General features: G+C 36.9%; 1 protein-coding gene across 3 annotated transcripts in view; it reads right to left on the bottom strand.

Annotated features, from left to right (window-relative positions):
* The window catches only part of HDAC9 (histone deacetylase 9), a 927,702-nt gene that overhangs the window by 847,984 nt on the left and 61,989 nt on the right, over positions 1 to 17,729 (bottom strand). For all 3 annotated transcript variants that reach the window (XR_005983513.1, XR_005983514.1, XM_041727864.1), the window contains exon 2: positions 6,883 to 7,009. Coding sequence is in view for 1 of the 3 variants with exons in the window: in XM_041727864.1 (XP_041583798.1) it covers positions 6,883 to 6,907 (25 nt within the window). In the remaining 2 variants the exon portion in view is untranslated. The remainder of the gene's footprint in view (positions 1 to 6,882; positions 7,010 to 17,729) is intronic.

Genomic DNA, 17,729 nt, shown 5'->3' with positions numbered 1-17,729 from the left:
CTACTTCTTCCATCAGCTTGATGTAGAGATGTAGATTGACCTTAGAATCCAAAAGCAGAAGAAAGACAAGTTCAGAAACTTGTCTTTCTGAAACTGCCCAGAGCCTGAACAGCCACCAGAAAAAGACCAGCCTGCCACTCAGGAAAGTCTTTTTGGTCTTTACATGAGGAAGAAATAACCTTCTTTTCTGTCTGAACTACATTATGGGGGTCTTTTGGTAGTGTTAAAATAATGAATACAATAAGAATTATATAAACTGAATTACCCACCGAAATTAATTGTAAAAAGTAAAAGCTGAGAATTAAATGTGCAAAATGAATTTAAACTGAACATTTTGGTAAAAGATTTGCACCTCATTTTTAAAGCACTATCCCTCAGGAAATGGGAGAATAAAATGCTCTCTCTGGTTTATGTTTCAAACTTGAATATCAGCTTGAGAAGTTTAGACTTAGCAATAGCAAAAGAATGAGTCAGTTAACTATGAAGTTAAAGTAGTAAAAGAAAATCCAAAATAATATTTAATACATTTAACATTCCTTATTTCCCACCAATACTATACTCTGGTCAAATTCGGTTGCAAAACTTCAAGAGACTGATTTATTTGATTATCTTACACTATTTTTCTTGAATACAACTTGAAATAAATAATTAGCTGGGAGCCTGAAAATATTTTAGTTACACAGAGCTTACTGCAATGAGATTTGACCTGTATTTCATTAAAAAGCCAACTGGTCAGATTCATCTGGGGAAGCCATAACCTACTTGATTTGTCCTATGACTCTATTTCATTTACCATTCATTTTCTATGGTAACATATTATTAACAAACTGAAGAGAAAATACCCACTTGGACATTTTCGTATTTGTTTGTAGCTTTGTCCTGGTTTTAAGTTTCCTACTTAAGGATTAAATGGCACCACAGTGGGTAATGCACTGGAGTAAAAGTGGTGAATCATTAAAGAGTTCGTAAATTTTAAAAACAGGGGCAGGCCTTCTGGGCCCCATATGCTTCTAGAAAACCCAATGTTGTGCTGTATTAATTGAACCATGAAACTTTTATTAGTCCTCTGTAAAAATGCTTGCAGTGAAGCTTTTATTAATGCTTGCCCTCAAATTGTTTATACTACTTAGCATTTCCGTAACAATCTCTATTTCAAAGAACTTTTTGATCATTAGTTAAATCTACTACATTTCTGTAAGAGAATGCAGCTGCTTAGCAAAACGGAGGCATGAAGGGAAAACTCAATTAACTTTTGCTTGAGATTTGCCAATGAGAAAAGAAAGAGAAGAGAAGATCTTCCCACAAACCTTTAACTTCTGATTCTATAAGCCTGGTTCTGTCACTCCATATGGGTGGAGTAATTGTTATAAGTGTTCTCATAATGGTGAAGAAAAGAGAAATTAGTTCCTTTATGCAATGGGCTTTGAATACTAATGTTACAAGGCTTTGCAAGAGCTATAGCAACTCTACTATCCAAACTCACCTAGATGCCCACAAGGCCACAGCATTGCCCAATAACAAGAGGCAAACTGCACACTGCAGTCTATGTTTCAAAAATTCCTTTGGCTACATTTTTGTCAAAATTGCATTATATAATTAGATTCATCAAAAGTAAAAGTCATGCTGGAATCATTCTATGGTTGAGGCAGCCTAATTTATTTACTCTTAAAAATGCCCAGGCTCAAATTATGTTTTCTATATTCTTGGGATCATACTAAAAATCTGATCTGGGTTAAAATAAGTAGAAATCGGTTTTGAGTCTGGGGTTGGGGAGGAGGAAATGTACTCTATCTATAAGAATATCCTTGGGTCATCTCTGCATAAAAACAGGATGGCCTAGACAGCGGAGTATTCATATAAACCACAAGAATTTCCCCACATCTTATAATATCTTCTAATTTTCAATAGCACTAGCTTTTCATTTAGCAGAAAGCAAAATAACTCAGTTATATATTAGCTCACAGGAGAAATACCTATATTCAGATGGGATTTAACGATATATTTTCTGTTTTTCTAGAGTCTCAACATGAGAAATTCTAGGGCTTGTGAGATTAAAAAACATTTCTTCACTTTGCAAGTCATGGTGAAGAGCACTATGCAATCTGGTATCTAGTAGCCCCCCACCCAAGTTGACCGCATAATTCTCTTTAGGAGAGGAATCTGAGAATCTGTATTTATAACAAGAGCCCCCAGTGATTTTATTATCTGACATGTTTGGAAACTCCAGATTAGACGAGCCCTGAAGTCTTTCCTTCAGAGATTTAACAATCCTGATAAAAAAATTAATTACTAGAAATTGCATTCATACTGCTATACAGAAGAAATTAGTTTCTGCTCCTATATTTATAAAAATACTTAATACACTGAATGGGCCAAACTACTTACTCTTCTATGCCTCCACTAAAGGGTGCTGTCCATCAAGGTAGAAACCATGATTTAGTACTCTCTGCGTCCCCTGAATAACACACGGCCTGGCACAAAATGCTTAATGAGCTTTGAAAGACTATCCCAACTGCAGCAGTTAGCTGCCAATCTTATCCAGACAGTCTTCCCTCCATTCAGGCTCCTTGCTGCCCCAAAGCAACACTCAATGCTCTAACTTAGAACATTACTGAGGCACCAAGATTAAAATAAAAACCAGTGAATTCTATATTCAAAAATCAGCACTTATTGTTTGACTGAATACATGATCAAGACAGTAATATTTAGTACTTGATATCAACTATAATTGAACATGGATGGAGAAGTTTTATGGGGAAAACAAGAATTCACACTATCCCCGAACCAATTTTCAAGACAAACATAAATACTCTGTCCAAAGCACTGACTATTAAAGAATTTCTGGAATAACTGGAGTGAGTCTATTTTTCTGGCGCACAATAACTCCTTAGAGCCCTTTGCAGAACAAAAGCAAAACAAATGGATGGTGATTGCCTCAGGCCAATTTAAGTCTCTTTTTAGATAGCTTTTTTTTTTTTTTAAAGGAGATGTAAGAAAAACACTTTTTCTAAGTCAAAAGATTAGGTTATTTCTCACCAACAGAACATATATGGCACCATAAAATACAGGCTAATAATAGCAGAAAAATGTTTTCATGTTTATGACCAGAACATTTTATTTTACATATGCAAAGTGCATTTCAGGTCTCTGATCATAGTTTGCATTTTAATAAATAGAAAAGGCTCCCACCCACCTGGCCCATTTGCCATGACTTTCCTCATTCATAAAAACTTCCCAAACAGAATTAAGACCTCTGTATGCTGCTTTCAATAGAGCAGAGCACTTAAAGTAGAGTACACAAGGAAATTTTAATGATTCTAAAGTCAAATGAACTTAACTCAGTAGTTGTCTTATTTATCACCCACTTTTTCCCTTCCCATAACTGAACAAAGATCATGGCTGGCAAGAACTTACTCATTAAAACAGCAGCCTCAAAAGATCTTTTCATTTTATAAAGTCAATATTTTTAGGGGGAAGGGTATCCTGATTTCAACTGTCAAATATTACTAGTTGTGAGCCAGTATCAGATATACATGGAATTAATCCAAGTATTTGGTATTATTTTACTTTACGTTTTTTTAGAGTTCAATGTATTTGTTCATCTCATGTATTATAATACATTTACCTATAGATGCTCTGAGTTTTTAAAAAAATGCTACAAGTTGTTATCATCTTGTGTATAAAAAGTTGATACTGGGCAGCCCTGGTGACTTAGCGGTTTAGCGCCGCCTTCAGCCCAGGGCGCGATCCTGGAGACCCGGGATCAAGTCGCACATCAGGCTCCCTGCATGGAGCCTGCTTCTCCCTCTGCCTGTGTGTCTGCCTGTGTGTGTGTGTGTGTGTGTGTGTGTGTGTTTCTCATAAATAAATAAATAAAATCTTTAAAAAAAAAGTTGATACTATTACCAACAGTATCATACTATTCCCTCCTTCTCTAGATGCACCTGGAAACAAGGATTTACATCCACTTATTATACAACCAATAATCTACGCTGGGTAGACAATAAAACTTCTATTTAACTTTGGATCCCCTTTAATCATGCCTGTTTCTTCTCCCTCAGGAGGAGTTAGGTACATGCACTCTGTTTTCCTTCTTTCTTTTACCACACAAAGTTCGGTAAGTGTTCCTTCTGGCCATTACCTCCTTATATATACACATTTCCATACTGGTATACTTAACCTCTTAAGCAGTTATCTCAACAGCAACAAAAATCTCACTCTGCTCCCCACATAAGATGAGAAAACTAGTAGTGGTATCACCCTTACAGCAACTTTCCAAAAAAATACTACTTTTAGAATAAAATTAGATGTATTATGGAGCTACCTGAGAAATTCTCTAAGGTACATTACATTAAGTTTGAAATTTTTCACCTGTTTATCTTCCTGCTATTTGGTACAGTTTTCTTTAAGCATATAACGTTTTTAAATATTTCATATTACATTGTACTGATTCTCTTCCTTACCTAAGGCTCCTGTATTCATTGTAAGCTAGTTACCTTTAAATAGGCTTTGATGGCCCAAACTGGGAATCCAACCACTTACATATAGTGTCATTAATGGGATTATGTGTTTTTCATTAAAAACAAGTGGGTCCAGGTTTTAGAAAGATGCTAAATAAAAACCACTTAAACTCTGAAATTGCTACACTTGCACTACTTAAAAGTGAGTTTCATAAATTGAGTTTAATTATAATTTGGATCCAAATTGTTCCTATATAGTTTTATCCTTCATTAGCCATGATGGCAGCTGCATTTTATGTCCATTTCAAAATTACATATCCTGGTAAAGTTGCTGTTTCAAATGTTTCATTTGGATACAGCTGTTGTCACTGCCATAAATTCTATTTTCTCATCATTCAACCTGCCCTGTCACTCTTCCGTAAAGTCAGGGTGGGAAGTAAACAAACAATACAAGGAAGAGATGATAGAGATGGGTGGAGAATAAATGGACACGACAATTTTTATTGGTGTAGAGAATTAAAGACAAACCTCTATATGAGTTCTAGACAATGATTTCCAGAAATGGAGGAAGTTATCTGCCACTTTTGTACTCAGCCAATTTATTCCTACTGATTTTTTTCTTCTTTGTGTGAATTTTTAAAAATTCAATTAGCCAACATATAGTACATTAGTTTCAGATGTAGTGTTCACTACTTCACCAGTTGCATAAGACACCCAGTGTTCATCACAACTTGTGCCCTCCTTAATGCCCCTCACTGTTACTCCATCCCCCCACTTGCATCCCCTCCAGCAACATTGTTTGTTTCCTATAGTTACGAGTCTCTTGTTTTTCTTAATTCCTATTGATTTTGTATGATTTTTAATGATACCAATACATTCCAATTAAAGAAGAAAATGTTTGACTATGATGGTTCTAAATAAAATGCCTTTCTTAAATTACGCAATTCTGAAACATTAAATTCAAAATAAATAAATATATATTTAAAATGCAATATATACAAATATAAAACGCAAACATGATGTTAAATTCATCCTAACAGAAAGGATAATAATAGTATACTATAACTGTGATGAGCAATGTTATTCACACACAGGGCTGTCTGTGGGATGAGATGGGGCAGGGAGGAGCAGGTGAAGGAGCAAATATAGCAGTCTAGACCAGTGGTTCCCAAAGTGTAGTCTCTAGGTAAAAGTAACATCATCTGGGGCAATTTGTAATTCATGAGCCACACACCAGACCTACAGAATCAAAAACTTTGGGGATGTGGTTAATTTTTAACAAGCCCTCCCAGTGATGCTAATGTATGCTAAAGTTTGAGAACCACTGGACTACAGGGACTCAGAGATAAGAAGCCTAGGTAACTAACTCTTCATCTGTTTATTCAGATGACAAGGCCCATTATAAATAATGACTGTAACTAAAACCTCTGAAATATCTTTACTATGTCACTTAGAAGCAACAGTCATAATTCTACCCTACAATGATGTCCAGCTCTACATTCTACATACAAGTTGGCAAGCAGACTATTGAGGATGTGAGGAAAGGTTGATGAGACAGTGGAATATCTGGGCAGCTGATCTGGGTGTGGCACTCACAGGGTGAAAATCTTGGCAAAAATTTCCTTTTGTAAATCCTGAATATAATATTATACTAGATCCAACCTCAGGAGTTGGATAACTCAAGGATATCAATATGACAAAATGATTTTTTTAAAGAATGCATAGAAACAAATTATCCTTTAATGATCCATGCAGAAAATTCTTTTAAAATTTGTCCCTGATTAACGTGATATCGGACCCTACTCCATCATTTGTAGACTTGAATTATGTTTGTTCCAAAAGTGACACCCTGTTCCTGCAGGAATGGGTGTTGGCTCTGCTGATCACAACACTATGAGCTACATATTACACTAGACTCAGAGGAAGCAGGTGCTGAGATTATTATTAAATAGGTATATAGGAAACAGAAGTGGCAGCAAAGAAGGCCAGGGAGGAGAAATATCCTTCCTGTGTGTCAGAGAGAGAAGGTGTAAATCCACAAGCTGATTTCCAAACCCCACAGCACAATTTAAGAGCATACAGACACATATTAGGTCAGAAAGACCATGCCTGTGAATTAGATACCTATATCATATTTAATAAATATTAATAATGTCACAAACTTTAATCCAAATGCTACATTAGCAGCAGAAGGATTAAAGACTAGTGCTCAGATAACAATGCAAATGAAATTAGTGCCTTCAAAGCAAACCAGGTTATGTAATAGAAGATTAGCTATAGGATACAAAATTCAAAATTCATTATATCAATCTTTGTCAGACAAAAAAGTCCTTTCATTACTTCAACTGCTTGCTTTCAAGCAACACAAAGCAACATCTTTCACATAAAATCTGCAAATAGTTTAAGAAGGAATCAGACTGACCAGGCTGCACTGGAGAGCTCATCATGGAATCTGGAGAAGGATGAATAGGATGGGATACAAATTCACAACCTTCCTTCAGCTGTCAATGTTGGTCCCGGAGGAGTTGGTAGAGGTGAAACCTAGAATGCTAAAAAAAAAAAAAAGAAAAAGAAGAAGAAGAAAAGGTGTATGATACAGGTTATGTCAAGCCACAGGAAGAGACAGAACTGGCTTTGCATCTAAGCTCAGCCACAGGGGGACTGTGGGCCTCTGCAGCAGCCATATCAACCTCTCTGGTATCTTAAGTCCTCATCCAAAAAAGAGCAAATTGACCTGTCATGCTTAAAGCACAGAAATATCGTGAACACCAAATAATATGATAGGTGTGGAAGCAATCTGTGAGGAAGAAAGCCCTTCAAAAAATTGTAGTTTCCTGTTTTCTGTTCACTATAATTTGTTTGCTGTTATTATTATTGAAATTAAAAATATTTTTTGGAATTTGGATGTAAGTGTCTCATTACATAGTATGCTCAAATATCACTGTCAAAGTTCTCCTCGTTAGAGACAGGAGTTCTTAGTGAAAAAAAAAATTAATGGACTAAAATAAGGAACAAATAGGCCATAAACTATCAGAGTGACAGAAATCCTCTATTATAATTTCCATTTCTTCTTGCAATCTTTTGCAGTCTTGTTCCAGCCAAAAGTGATAACAGCCATAGTCTTTCAAGGAGTGGCACTTACGGGATGGACTTCTTGAAAGGAATTTAAGGGACTTTCTGCTTTTAATTTGAATGTACTCTCACTTCTAGACACTTCAGCAAAGGAAAAGCAAATGGAAGGACATTTTCCTCACAGTTTACTGGAATGTCAAAGTTTAAAAAAAGAAGGGGAAGAAGAAGCTTTTAAAGTTGAACTTAATGAGTTTCTTACTAAAATAGTACGTCCCAATTGCACTATTTTTATAGAGAGAATGCTGTAACGCTGAGAATTGTACTTCTCTTTATCTTGAGAATCCAACATATTTATTGGGACTCATTTTCCCATCAGTATCTTGAAAGTGTTATTACTATTTTTGCCCCAATGTATAAAGCAGGATATAAATACATATTTCCTTTGAAGAACTATGTAACATCACCAAGAATACCTAGCATACTTCAGAAGGTCTCTACATAGAAATAGACTACTTCCTAAAACAGTTAAGCAAGAGTCATCAGTTCAGCAGGCTACTTCTCATCTTACCTTTGGTCCTAGAAAAATATTAAAATATAGTAACAATAAAATGTATACTTTTATAAATCTTCAAAAATTATACTGATGTGCTTATTTTATACTTACTTGTACTTAATTATACTGACCAGCATTATTTTAAGAATCTTAATTTCCATGTTGATGAGAAAGCAATGTCTACAAAAAAGATGAAAAATGAAAAGCAGAAAACTTCTGAATTTCTGTATCAGCATAGGCATACTGACACTGACTTCTACATGAAAAGGTGTCATTGTCATATTTTAAAGTAATAAAATCATATACATAATTCTTTGGAGTTACAGAGTACTTTTAGACGTATCACCATATGCAATGCCATTTTCACATCAACCTTGCTAATAGATACTTGTAACTCACACCTCCCTTGTTTTTTTTTAAAAGATCTTACTTACTTATTCATTCATAAATAAATATGTCAGGCAGAGACATTGGCAGAGGGAGGAGCAGGAGGAGCAGTCTCTCTGTGGGGAGCCTGATGTGGGACTTGATCCCAGGACCCTGAGATCATGACCTGAGCCAAAGGCAGACTCTCAACCACTGAGCCACTCAGGTGCTCTGTCTCCCCTCCCTTTATGAGTGAGAAAAATGAGATATCTATGATCCACTACATAATTAAAAGATAGTAAAACAAAATCAAAACAAATTGAATGAGATTTGAATTTTATAGGCTTTAAAATTAATGAATGTGGAGTCTGAGGATTTGGGCATTTTTACTTTTTACATTGCAGTCTGACATATTTCATAAATGCTCTTGATACATTATTGATTCTCAATGCACAATTTGATTTTAAATTATGAATAACAAAAAGTAAGACACAGGAAGTTGTAAGAGTATGTAAGTGAAGTAATACTGAAAGATGTCTTTCATCAGGGGCTTAGTTACTCTGTGTTTAAAAAATTCTTTTTAATCTATAATGTCACTTTGTTCAATTAATACTTGTATATGTACAAATACAACTAAATTTAACCAGTAATCTCCAATGGTTTAATTGTGATAATACTAAAGCCAAAGTTTTACTACTTATCCACAAGTCTAAAATTTAAAAAAGTCTCTATTTCCACACACCTGCCATTTATTTCCACAAACATACATAACAAATGTCCATGACATGCTGATTCATGGCTAGTTGCACATTGGTGGGTTTTGCCTTCAAAGCTTTAGACCTGACTTGCAAAATGAATCTCAGATGGAAATATGAATTTGGCTACCAAAATACCAGTAAATAACTATTTAAAATGTAAACTACTCTCTCTGCCATTCAGCCTTTTTAATAACTGCCTAATCATGACATATTCTTCTAATATTATAAAAGCCTTGTTATCTGAAAACTGTAAAAAGAAAATTAATATTCATTTATATGTTGATACACTCTAGTTTCTGTTTATTGCATCTCCATTCCCAATGAGCCACATTAAACCAAAATTATGATGACAACTAGAGCTGTATAATTGAACTACGGTCATTTTAAAATCTCTCCTAAAATGTTTCAGGAGTATTGACCCTCTACTGATACATGTATCACATGTGTGTATATGTGTGTGTACACACACATGCACATCATCAGCTACATAAATTTCTCTTTTCTCGTGGCCAACAAACAGATTAACAGCCTTGTTCACACATTTCAGGGACAAAGCTGATAACAGAATTTTACACAAATTAAGATAGTTTCTAGCTGCTTGGAAAAGAAAGAGAGGTCAGTAGGGGAACATCTGTCAATGCGAATGGGCTATTTATTCTTAAATCTTCTCCCACTTCTTTATCCAAATGAGCTGCAGAGAAACAGACTATTTTCTTAGAATGGGGGAATTTTCTCTTAGAACATTAGTCATTCTTACAATAAGCCTGATGTAAAAATAATAGGAAACTAGCCTTCAAGTGAGCAGATAAATTTAAAAAAGGAAAAAAAAAAAAGCAAGTAATGTTGATTGGGGGTACAGATTAAGCAGATATGGAAATATATTTGCCTTCAATTAATAGTTTCAATTAATTTGCACATTGATTTGTCCATGCTGTAAAAATATATACATGAACATTTAAGGAGATAAACACAGGCACAGCAAGAGCAAAATTGCTGCTATGAATCTTTTACCTATTGAGATCCAAGAATGGCTACTTTGGTTCCTAAATATATTCCTTGAGCTACGCAAATCCACAATAAGGGACTAGAAATCTTGCTTGAAAAAGATCAGTTCTGGGAATCTCTGGGTGGCTCAGCAGTTTAGCACCTGCCTTCAGCCCAGGGCATGATCCTGGAATCCCATGGTCAAGTCCCACATCAGGTTCCCTGATGGAGCCTGCTTCTCCCTCTGCCTGTGTCTCTGCCCCCCCCCCCCCGCTCTCTTTTTCTCTGTGTGTGTGTCTTTCATGAATAAATAAATAAACTCTTTAAAAAAAAGAAAAAGATCAGTTCTGACTACAAGTTGGTCAACTGCCTACACATAAGTTACTGCACTGCCATAACATACTGGGATACAGAACAGTTCAACAGTTCAACAGTCCAAGGGTACCTTGGACACCTTGCAATGTCCTAGCTTGCCCATGCTGCCAGGGTAAGAAAGGACACTAAGACATTGTATTGCCCAAACCCACAATGCTCCCATTAACATCATTGTGGGGTTGTTGCCATAGGTCCTTTAGCCATTCCATTTCCATGGCCTATTCCATAGCAATCACATGGCAAATCAGCAGAAGGTTGTAAAACATAGAAAATCTGCACAAGGATTTCCTCCTCTGATCTTCACAACAGCCCTCTGACATATACTGATAAGCCATTTTTTTAAATATTTCAGTTATTTATTCATGAGAGAAATAGAGAGAGGCAGAGACACAATGCAGAGGGAGAAGGAGGCTCCCTGTGGGGAACCCCATGTGGGACTTGATCCCAAGATCCTGGGATCATGACCCAAGCCAAAGGCAGACACTCAATGCTGAGCCACCCAGGTGCCCCTGATAAGCCATTATCATTCCTACTTTATAGATGAGGAATTTGAAGCTTGAGAGTTTCAGGGATTTGTTCACAGCCATGCAGGTGGTAAAATGGAAGGGGGCTGGTCTTTTGACTTTTAGCCTACTGTACTCTGTAGCATCACGATGAATTACACAGCACTTTAGCAGAGCTGCTTAAATATCAAGACTGTGTCTACCTAGTCATCACAATTTCAATAATGACTCATTAAGTAACAAGTCTCCTTTACTAAGGAACCTATCTAGACATTGAATAGACTGAACCCAGTCAAACAAAAAACAATAAAACAGAAAATTTTTAATGAATGTCTACATGAATTCTCACAGTACAAGCTTTCATTTCCTTAGATTTGGACTTCATAGTCCTACCACCACCTTTTCTTGTTTTTTTTTTTTTTTTTAACTATGGTCTGAGCTTCTTACTAGAGTTTCTTTTTCCCTTGTGGACAATTGGTATTATTTTGGACAATGTATCACTAAGAAAACAATGCTTTTGTAATTAGGTAGCTAACAAAAACCATGCATCTCTAAAATATCAGACATAGAGCAAGTTGTAATGCACAGCTCAGTCTACAAAGCCATTCACATTCATCCACAGGCCTTTTCTTCTTAGATGGAACCATTAGCCCCAATTCCTCTAAAGAGTAAGCTCCATGGGCTGACTCAATTTGTAAATCTACTGTAAGAGATTTTATTGGTCAGATAAGCCTAATGTGCCAGTGCACTATCATTCGACCTCTCTCTCTTGCCTCAGAATGCAAAATTCTGCCAAAATTTCGTCTTTAAAGGAAAATTACTTTTTTTTTTAATTTAAATTTTTTATTTATTTATGATAGGCACACAGTGAGAGAGAGAGAGAGGCAGAGACACAGGCAGAGGGAGAAGCAGGCTCCATGCACCGGGAGCCCGATGTGGGATTCGATCCCGGGTCTCCAGGATCGCGCCCTGGGCCAAAGGCAGGCGCCAAACCGCTGCGCCACCCAGGGATCCCAGGAAAATTACTCTTAACATTCTACTCAATTCAACAAATTCTTATTGAGTGCATACAAGACATTCCATTATCCATTTTGGAAACCTTAGATTATATTTCACTTCTTGATTCTTGCATTTCTCACAAATAATCATCAAAGCCAGTACACTGTCTTAAAAATATCTTTCATATCTGGGCCCTCCTTTCATTACAATGAATGCTGTCTTAGCTTAATTATTGATCTTTCTTCTAAGTATGTATGTATGTATGTATGTGTGTATTTATTTGAAAGAGAGCACCAGCGCCAAGTGGGGGAAGGGGCAGAGGGAGATCCTATCTCTTTCTGCAAAGGATACCATCACCACTTCACTACCTCCCAGCTCAAATTCTTTTAAAACCATCTTCAATGAGAATTCTTAACCAACCACTCCAAGTGAAAGGTCAGCTTCCTTTCTTTATATACCCTCCCACTGCGTCTTGTACCATACTTAGAATAATACCCCTTGTGTTAGATAATAACCCTTCTTATGTTAGTCAAGTACTTTTATCCACCATAAGACTATGTTCCTCAGTTCAGAGATTGTATTGTATTGATCTCAGTAATCCCTACACCCAGCATAGTACCTGGAACATGTAGGTACACAATAAATTCTTGATAAATAAGTCAACAAAGGGGAAGGACTAAACTAATGAATCTGTAGTTGCCTGACTTTCAGGCAGAATCATTTACCCAGTGTTTTAGTACTGAGTTCTAAAGGACTAGAACATAGTCCTTTGATTTGGGTCCAAAAAAGTACTCTATAGTTTGGGCCACCTCCTAGGAAGACAGAATGAGATGGGGTGAATGCCTTCATGGATCAGGGGAAGGCACCACACACTGAAAAACAAATTTGCATGTGAATTATGTTATCCAAGATACCACCATTTTCTAGGCTTTTCAATTGAAGCGATTTCTCAGATTATTGGAAGAGTTCTGCTTCTCACCTTATTAGCCTCAGCTTTTTCTCCTCTCAGGGAAATCCATTTCTTTTTAGACAAGCTCTATAAACTCCATGATTATATCAAAATAAGCAAACCACTATTCATCAAGACACAAGAGAATGGGATACAGAGACGTAAGGATACTTATTCCCCTTCAAGTAAGAACAGAAGCAGGATTGTGCAAATAATGCTCCTGACAGTATTTAAATTGTCTTAAGCAATAGGACCCTGGAGACTCTGGAGACTGGGAAACCGATGGACACAATGAAAGCCACACCAATGATACAGTCAATGATTTAACTTCACCTAATACCACAGCCGCCACCCAGTGCTCCAAATCACCAAACACTAAAAAAGACTGGCAAATCAACCTCTGTTGGCTCATTCTGGTCCCTGGGCATTTACCTAGACAGGCTACTGGCTTCGCTCCCCACCTGGTTGCCAGATGTTTGCTGACTTCACCTTTGAGCACAGCTAAGAACAGAATATGTCACCCAGAGGGCTACACATGTCACATGCATGTTCTGTGCTTACATTTTAAAAGTAAATAATAAGATCCATTCTAAGACTTTTAGGAGAGCCATTTAAGCACAGGCTACAATGTAGGTGTAATATAGAGCAGGGAACGCAGCTTGGGAGGTTAGTTATGCATATATTTTGCATATTTAAGGTGGAATTCAGTAGTCTATACTATAAATATAACTCAATGGTAACATCTAAAAATACCTAACACAATCAGAAGTGGTCTGCTGGTTATTTCATTTCATAAGAAGTTGTTCTGCCAACTACAGTACCTGCACTAATAAAATAGACCTTTTCTTAGTAAGTCTTGTTTTTTAAAACATTGAGCATAGCCCCAGGGACTCCAGTATCCAAGTCATATCCTAAATGGCTTCTATATAACGAAAACCATTTATCAAAAACTCTTACTGCACCAATTTTTATTGGATCATCTTTGAAAGACCCTACCCGCAACTTCCCTCCTTGGACAATAGGGAATAGGGAGTCACAGCCACCATTATCATCAGTTTGAGTTTAAAACTAGAATCACAATACCCAGAAACTGCAGGACATACAAGGATCCTTTTCAGTCATGGCAAAGGGGTTGTTAGAAAAAGAGCTTTGTCTACCTGTAAATACACACGAGACAGAAGTCCAAAATAGAATTGTGAAAAGGAGTAATAGTCGAAGTGAAGGAACTTGTAACAGACAACCTCTGATACCTGGGCAGCAGGAGGGCTTTGTAACTCTTACACTATAACCTTCCCTGCAGAAAACTGCCCGATCAAGCATGCTTAAAAGAACCTGGCTCCCGGTCTACTCCCTTGCTAGTGTGGAGGCACGGGTATGATCAGCTAGCCAAATACAAAAGACCTTTATCCATTGCTGCAATTTAGATTGACATAGTTCTCTTTTCCAAACTTCAATATTGAATACATTTTTTTAAATGTCTGTGATTTCTTTAATACTACAACCTACCTCTTGAAGATCTGATAATCCCTTCATGCAGCAAATTGCCCATGTAACATGTCTCACTAGCTGGGTGGTATGGAAGTCAATTAACCTCTCTGAGCCTCAGATGCTTAAACATGAATTATTTAACTCACCAGGTCATTGTGAGGCTTGGAAAAAATAAATGTAAAGTAATCGGTAAGGAGAAAGTGCACAAAAATGTTGACTATTATTATCATTATTAGTATAGAAATTGTGTTGTACTTCAGGCCAAGCTCCATCCCAGGAGGAAACTGTGATACACAGTGCCTCTCACCCTAGAACAAGTTCTGCGGCACAGCTATTAATCTTTCTCACTCCACTAGGGTTACAACAGGGATCTAATTACTAAAGCTTTTCTCCTTTCTTTGCTTCTTTCTTTTAGAAAGCAAATGTGCATTCTATGGAAATACAGTGTGCCACTGTTCACTTGTGAATATACCCTGTTTACCCTAATCTTTCACTGACTGATGTTACTAATACATTTTTTAAATCACTTCTTGAGTATTGATGGAAAGGAAAGCATAAGAATATCAAAAAACAGGGACAATTATCACTTTGTAGAAATCTGAAAAGAAACAGGAAGTACACTCCCCAAGCACTGTATAAATCCTTCCATAAAGAACTTTTGTTTTAACAGATCACCTTAGGAATTTCAGTAGACACTAAGGCCTCTGCTATCTTGAGGAGGATTTCACTAATCATTTTACTCACTGTTCTATCTATTGCTGTTGGTCATTTCGATTTCAAGCCAGCCAACACATATCTCCAGACACAGACAGTCATTTCCTGACGGGTGGAAATGACAACAGCAGCATTCCTACACGATGAAGAAGGGAAACGAGATACTCCTTGAGCCACAAGGGCCGCTGCTTGTGCTGCAAAAGATGGCAGGTGCATGGGCTACCTCCCCAATCAATACCCACGCTGTCACTGATTCCTTTTACTCCCCATTTCTCTTTCACTCTCTTTTCTACTAGACTTCTCTAGAACCCTCCAATTGAACAGGTCATTTACTTCATTGATCCTTTTCTGAAGAACTCTCCCTTAACTAATGCATTGAACCAACCTCCCATCTCGCTGCCTTCTTATCTCTTCCCAAAGAACTATAGTTAATACCTAAGATTTATCTCAATTTCATCCCTCTCTGGTTCTTTTCTTGCCCATGCTTTTTCTTTCTCTACAGAGACTTCCTTTGAACACACACTTGTATCTTAGGATACCTGTCAATTTCCAGAATACACTGATATGCAAGAAATAAATCATCACAGGGCACCAGGGTGGCTCAGTCAGTTAAACATATGCCTTCAGCTTCAGGACATGATCCCTGGGATGGAGCTCCACATCAGACTAGCTGCTCAGCAGAGAGTCTGCTTCTCCCTCTGCGCCCCACCCCCGGCTCATGCTTGTGTTCTCTCTCTCTCTCTCCCTCTCTCTGTCTCCAAAATAAATATTTTTTAAAAAGTAAAGAAAGAAATCATTGCATCAAATACCTTGTTCTTAGAACTTTACCCTACCAATTATTACTGACTTTTCTGACACAAACCTACCATTTATATTCAGATTAAGATCAACACAGGTTCATGCTATGAAACTTTGTGCGCCAAATATAGCATAAGAGCAATAGTTTTAACTATGCTTGAACGTAATATTCACTAGGAATGTTCAATATGGAGCCCAGAGGGTAGCTCGGATAGTTCTTGCCTCACAGATTTCACACCAAGGATCTCTCATAGTGTGATCCAAGGACTGCCCTGAAAATGCAGATTCAGATACTTGGCACTGATCTAAGAACCTCCTAGATTAGAATCTTTGGGACAAAGGCCCAGAAACAATGTTTTAACAAGCTTCCACAATGATTCTTAACTGAGCCAAAATATGAGAACCACTGAATATATGAACAATTAAAGAAACAAAATAACAAAACAGAGAGAGAGAGAGAGTAACACAGTGAAAAAGTGCACTGGCTTTATAGTCTGAATGACCTTAATGTAAATTCCACCTCTCTGATTTTCTTATTTTATTCTCACAGGCAAATTATTTTACTACTATGACCTTCAGTTTGCTCACCAGTAAGTTGCTGACTCTAAGACTCACTTGTATGGACAAAAAAACAATATATTTAAAATACTTAGCAAAGTCTCAACCAATGTAAGATACCATTATGATATTCAGGGTCTCTGCATTGCAAAGTGCCACTGGAATTGTAAAACTGCAGCCCTCATAGGTATTATTTCTTAAGAGGAACAGGACAGGGTCCACGTGCTACAGGGATTTGAAAGGAGCTTTCATTGTACTGAGATAGAAGGGAGAAGGTACCATGGCAGAGGTGGCACACAGCTTTAGGGTACTGAATGTGATTCAAACATGCACTGTTGGCAAAAATGTCCTTTCCAGGAAATTTCCTAAGTCCTAACACCTCAGTAAATTGTAAATAGCTTCAAGAAACAATTTTAAAATTACCTTGTTATGTCCTTCAACTATTTCATGATTAAAATGATCTATTTTTGTATTCCCATACCATAAATTATTTTCAGTATTAAAATAATCCTCAAGGTTATCTCAAGCTCTGTGCTAGTAACAGGATGTTGGTAGTTGTTTTATGTAGCACATTCCATTCCCTAAAAGATGACAGAATTTTATACAGACTGCTTCTCAAGTATATCATGTTCTTTATATACAAAATGACAGTGCTGACTCCTGCCAGGAGGGGGTACTCTGGATTGTTATACTATTATTGCTGATGGGTTGCAGCTTTTCCATCACCTCTTTGAGGAACTGGGTGAAAGACATCCACTGGGGGTCAGGAAGGTTGCCTTTAACAAAGATGAAGATTCACCTGCCCCAGGAAGCTAAATGGCTCATGACAGGATCAAGAGACTTGATCCCATTAACAATATACACTAATCAATTAAGCCAACTCACTCTGAGCCAATCTTATTAAATCTCATTATTCCTATGAAGAATAAAGAGAAATTCCTACTCTATTTCAAAAAATGGAGAGAAGTTTCAAATTCCAAAACTTGCAAAAATAAGGTAACAATTACTGCATATATAAATACAATTTCAGAATTCAAAACAAACTCAGTGCTCAATCCATAGGATGTATATTTCCTCTGAGTGAGAAAGCCTCCTTTGAAATGGAGTATCTGCCTAAAAACAAAGGGGCTGAAGCAACTCATTTTACTGCAG

This window comes from Vulpes lagopus, chromosome 13 (genome assembly GCF_018345385.1).
Source record: "Vulpes lagopus strain Blue_001 chromosome 13, ASM1834538v1, whole genome shotgun sequence".
NCBI classification, from domain to species: Eukaryota; Metazoa; Chordata; class Mammalia; order Carnivora; family Canidae; genus Vulpes; species Vulpes lagopus.
The sequence above is the reverse complement of the archived record's forward strand: the minus strand, read 5'-3'. Positions and strand labels throughout refer to the sequence as shown.